The 4,897-nt window shown below is 45.9% G+C and overlaps 1 protein-coding gene across 1 annotated transcript in view; it reads right to left on the bottom strand.

Annotated features, from left to right (window-relative positions):
* Nucleotides 1-4,897, bottom strand: part of LOC143290124 (uncharacterized) — a 9,272-nt gene continuing 4,375 nt past the window's right edge. Inside the window, exons 4-6 of the mRNA XM_076599409.1 lie at nucleotides 2,394-2,516; nucleotides 1,110-1,354; nucleotides 1-186 (exon numbers count right to left, since the gene is read on the bottom strand). Coding sequence (XP_076455524.1) covers nucleotides 1-186; nucleotides 1,110-1,354; nucleotides 2,394-2,516 — 554 coding nt within the window. The remainder of the gene's footprint in view (nucleotides 187-1,109; nucleotides 1,355-2,393; nucleotides 2,517-4,897) is intronic.

Genomic DNA, 4,897 nt, shown 5'->3' with positions numbered 1-4,897 from the left:
CTAGTATCCATGCAGGAGAAAACCAGAGAAGACAGTATCGCCATCAGCAAAGATGTGGGTGCTGTTTTGGCTGGCGAAGATTCCTTGTAGCCAGACACGATCCTCTGCCTGCAGTTCCAGAACCAAGGACTGAGAGGTTTGGTCGTCTCCACTGGCAGCAAGCTGACCTTTGGTGACACCGTTCACCTGGCGGCATGCATTCAGCATCGTCGTCATTGTCGTTGTTTGTGGTTACTGAGGTTGTTGTTATGTTTGTTTGTTCGGTGGTTGTTCTCAGTACAGCGAGTCATTATTGTTACTAATTGCATGATTTTGCACGTGTATGTACGCATACATTCGCGCACGCACGCATGCCCGCCCCCAACCCCCCGCCCACACACACATTTGTATTTGTATTTCTTTTTATCACAACAGATATCTCTCCCAGGGAGAGCGCGTCGCTACACTACAGCGCCACCATTTTTTTTTTTTCCTGCGTGCAGTTTTATTTGTTTTTCCTATCGAAGTGGATTTTCCTTCAGAATTTTGCCAGGAACAACCCTTTTGTTGCCGTGGATTCTTTTACGTGCGCTAAGTGCATGCCGCACACCGGACCTCGGTTTATCGTCTCACCCGAATGACTAGCACCCAGACCACCACTCAAGGTCTAGTGGAGGGGGAGAAAATATCGGCAGCTGAGCCGTGATTCGAACCAGCGCACTCAGATTCTCTCGCTTCCTAGGCAGACACGTTACCTCTAGGCCATCACTCCACTCCACCACACACACACACACACACACACACACACACACACACCTCCCCCTTCGTCATACACCAACCCCACCCTCGCCCTTTCAGTATACTGGACTATAAACTACAAGGCCAAACGCCATGTCCCCATGTCCAAAAGACACACGAAAAACCACAGCAACAACAACAAAGAAACAAAGAACAAAAGTGGGGAGTGTATGGTGTTGGGGGGTGGGGGCAACAAAGAAAGAAACAAGAAAAGCTGGGAGTGTGCGGTTTTGGGGGATCGACGTTGGGGGGGGGGGGGGGGTGGAGGGTATGTGTCCGTGTGTGTGTTTGGTGTTGGGGGGGCCGGGGGGGAGAGGAAGGGTGGGGCAGACCTTGAGCTCCACAATGGCCTTTCCATGGTCCACGGAAAGAGCGGAAGTGAAGACATAGGTTCCGTTGACAGGAGCGCTGAAGACTCCCGTGGTGCCGTTGTAGGCCTGTCCCTCGTTGAGCTGCACGTGCTGGTAGGCCAGGCTGGTGGAATTCTGGAACTCCTCTTGGGACACGGGCACCGCTCGGAAGGCCACCTGCGGTCCCGGCCCGCCACTGAGGGTGTGCAAATGCACGTCTGCTGGAGCTAGAGGACACGCGCCGCGGGACCATAGGATTATATGAGGGAATAAATGGATGGGGTGGGCATGGTGTATTTGTGTTCGGAATGTGTGTTCATTTGTGTGTGTGTAAGTGTGTGTGTGTGTGTGTGTGTGTGTGTGTGTGCGTGTGTGTGTGTGACTGACATATAAATGCAAATAAGTGTTTCATTATCACACTATACTTGTATGTATATAATTTTTGTTGTTGCTTTTCATCTGCTTGTTTCCCCCCGTATATGGTTTGTCCGAACGCAGTGACGCCTCCTTGAGCAACTGAAACTGAAACTGAATTGTCTCTCTCTCTCTCTCTCTCTCTCTCTCTCTCTCTCTCTCTCTCTCTCTCTCTCCTATATTTTTTTTTTCTGTTGTTTTCACAGATGGCTTGTTGTAAAAAAGCAATTATTGCTTATTCAGTTTACAATCATACAATAAAATGTTGATGACTTGACCTTGATCTTCGCCACATTCCACCGTGATGATGGTGAACGATGACGATGATGTTGATGATGATGGCAATAATGGGAAGGAAGGAAGGGGGCGAGGTGGGGGGGTGGGGGGGCAAGTTTGAACTTCAGCAGTACTGAGAAGAAGAAGGAAGAAGATAGTGGTGATGATATGGGGATATGGATACTTATATAGCGCCTTATCATCAGTAGGAGACCAAGCTCAAAGCGATTTACAAACTCGGGAGGTGATTTGCACAACACTCTGCCAACCTGGGTAAAAGCCGACTGATGGCTGCCATCAGGCGCTAATTATTCAAGAAGTCCTACTACTGATGTTAACACCACCACTATCATTGCCACTACTTAATGCTGATTGCTACTACTACTATTACAACTACAACAACTACTATTGCTACTGCTGCTCCTGCTGCCACTTCTTCTACTACTACTACTACTACTACTACTACTACTACTACTGCTGCTGCTGCTACTGTTGCTACCATAAACACCAGCAGCACTACCAGCTACAACTTCCATAGGTTGTCTTCGTTGCTAGCATTAGCGACGCAAACCTTACCTCCGGCAGTGCTGGAAGGTTGGGCTGCTGTGGTGTGAACAGACTGCAGCAGATGGGAGAGCTGGGCCACTTGGTCCTTCAGGGACTGCAGTTCTTCAAGAAGCTGGGTGTTCGGGTTCACACCTTGTGGAGAGTTGACGAAGTTGGGACCGTGGGAAGGGGTTAGCAGTCCGTTATGTGAGTTTCACGAATGTGTAGTTGCTTTCTGTCTGTCTGTCGGCGTGTCTGTCTGTCTGTCGGTCTCTCTTTCTCTTTGTCTCTGTATCTCTTTATGTCTCTGCCTCTCTCTCTCTCTATTGTTATGTGTGTGTGTGTGTGTGTCTGTGTGTGTGTGTGTGTGTGTGTGTTTTATTTATAAAGGAAATAAGACATTTTCGTTATCAGGGATACCTGGAATATTCCGAGTCTATCCTTATTTTGTTCTTTCTGTTGCGTTTCATGTATTATGAGTTCTGTCCTTTCATGTCTGTTGGTGACTCCATGTTGATTGCTCGTATATCTGTGTATTTTGTTCTGTGGCATTTCGGTTTTTTTGGTTTTTTTGTTTGTTTGTTTGTTTTTTTGTTGTTTTTTTTTGTTTGTTTTTGTTGGGTTTTTTTTGTTTGTTTTTATTTCTTATTATTTATTTGTTCTGTAATTGTATTTCTTTTTATCACAACAGATTTCTCTCTGTGAAATTCGGGCTGCTCTCCCCGGGGAGAGCGCGTCGCTATGAATACAGCGCCACCCATTTTTTTTTATATATTTTTTTCCTGTGTGCAGTTTTATTTGTTTTTCCTATCGAAGTCGATTTTTTCTACAGAATTTTGCGAGGGACAACCCTTTTCTTGCCGTGGGTTCTTTTACGTGCGCTAAGTGCATGCTGCACACGGGACCTCGGTTTATCGTCTCATCCGAATGACTAGCGTCCAGACCACCACTCAAGTTCTAGTGGAGGGGGAGAAAATGTCGGCGGCTGAGCCGTGATTCGAACCAGCGCGCTCAGATTCTCTCGCTTCCTAGGCGGACGCGTTACCTCCAGGCCATCACTCCACTCCATTGTCTCTTGCACTTCAGGTTCGTCACATCTGGAGTTTGTTTTCCTGACTCCATCTTCATATCTGCAGCTTGTTTGTTACCTTTTGGGGGGCTTATTCTTCCATGCACCAGTTGATTTGATTTATGGCTAATTATTTTTATAAATTTCCAATCTGTTTCAATTCATAAGTAAAATGTATCAGATACCGCCTTTAACTCGCTCAGTACGGCCAGTCCTCTCTTCTCCTCTACACAGACCCCTCGGATGTCCAGTGGGTGTCTGAATGACCCAACCTTTAACTTCCGTCGTCAGAATTGTGGTATTCTTTGTCAACATTCAGCTCTTCAGTATAAGAGCCTTCCGCTTGCAATATTTTGATGATGGTAATTGGGGTGAAACGCTGTTAACGTCGTCTCTTTCGCCGTTCGTATGGAGAGAGTTAACTGATTCATATGAGACCATTGAATCTTGTTTCGTGGCCATACTAGTGTTGTTGTTGTTTTTCTATAACAACAAATGTTAGCAGATCGTCATTATGATCTAATGTTCTGCTTGACGGTTCGGTGCACTTCTTCAATGATGGTCTGATCTTCTTCTTCTTCTGCGTTCGTGGGCTGCAACTCCCACGTTCACTCGTATGCACACGAGTGTATGACCGTTTTTACCCTGCCATGTAGGCAGCCATACTCCGTTTTCGGGGGTGTGCATGCTGGGTATGTTCTTGTTTTCATAAAACACCGAACGCTGACATGGATTATTAGATCTTTAACGTGCGTATTTGATCTTCTGCTTGCATATACACACGAAGGGGGTTCAGGCACTAGCAGGTCTGCACATATGTTGACCTGGGAGATCGTAAAAATATCCACCCTTTACCCACCAGGCGCCGTCACCGTGATTCGAACCCGGGACCCTCAGATTGACAGTCCAACGCTTTAACCACTCGGCTATTGCGCCCGTCGATGGTCTGATCATTGTGTCTGATGTTTATATCGTGTGATTGTACTTCATTTCCATGGCTGGAATCCTTTCTTTCTTCCCCAAAGTCGCCGCAGAGTTCCACTATGCCTCGCATGCATACAAGGGAGATGGAATATTCCAGTGCCCGCAGGAGTCTGATCTTGCGTTTCCATGAATAATCTCCAGGTAACACAAGATCAGAATCAAGGTGTAGACCTTTTTTTTTCTTCTTTTTTTTCCAACATGTTGATCTACTGACTGCAGATGGTAAGACTCGGATAGCCATATTCACGCTTGTGAAATGCCTTCATGTTTTCGTTGTTCAGATTGCTAAAATCAGAAATATCTCGTGAAAGTGTAACCATATCTGGTTATGAATATGAATACATGATTATATCAACATGAACAAAATCAATATAAAAAACATTTGGTCTTTCATATATTGCTGTACATCGTCAAAGATATGACGTCCACTCATTACAGAATTGTGCCCTTTGTGTAGATTTGCCAGAGAAGATGAACAGTA

This window comes from Babylonia areolata, chromosome 15 (genome assembly GCF_041734735.1).
Source record: "Babylonia areolata isolate BAREFJ2019XMU chromosome 15, ASM4173473v1, whole genome shotgun sequence".
Lineage (NCBI taxonomy): Eukaryota > Metazoa > Mollusca > Gastropoda > Neogastropoda > Buccinidae > Babylonia > Babylonia areolata.
The sequence above is the reverse complement of the archived record's forward strand: the minus strand, read 5'-3'. Positions and strand labels throughout refer to the sequence as shown.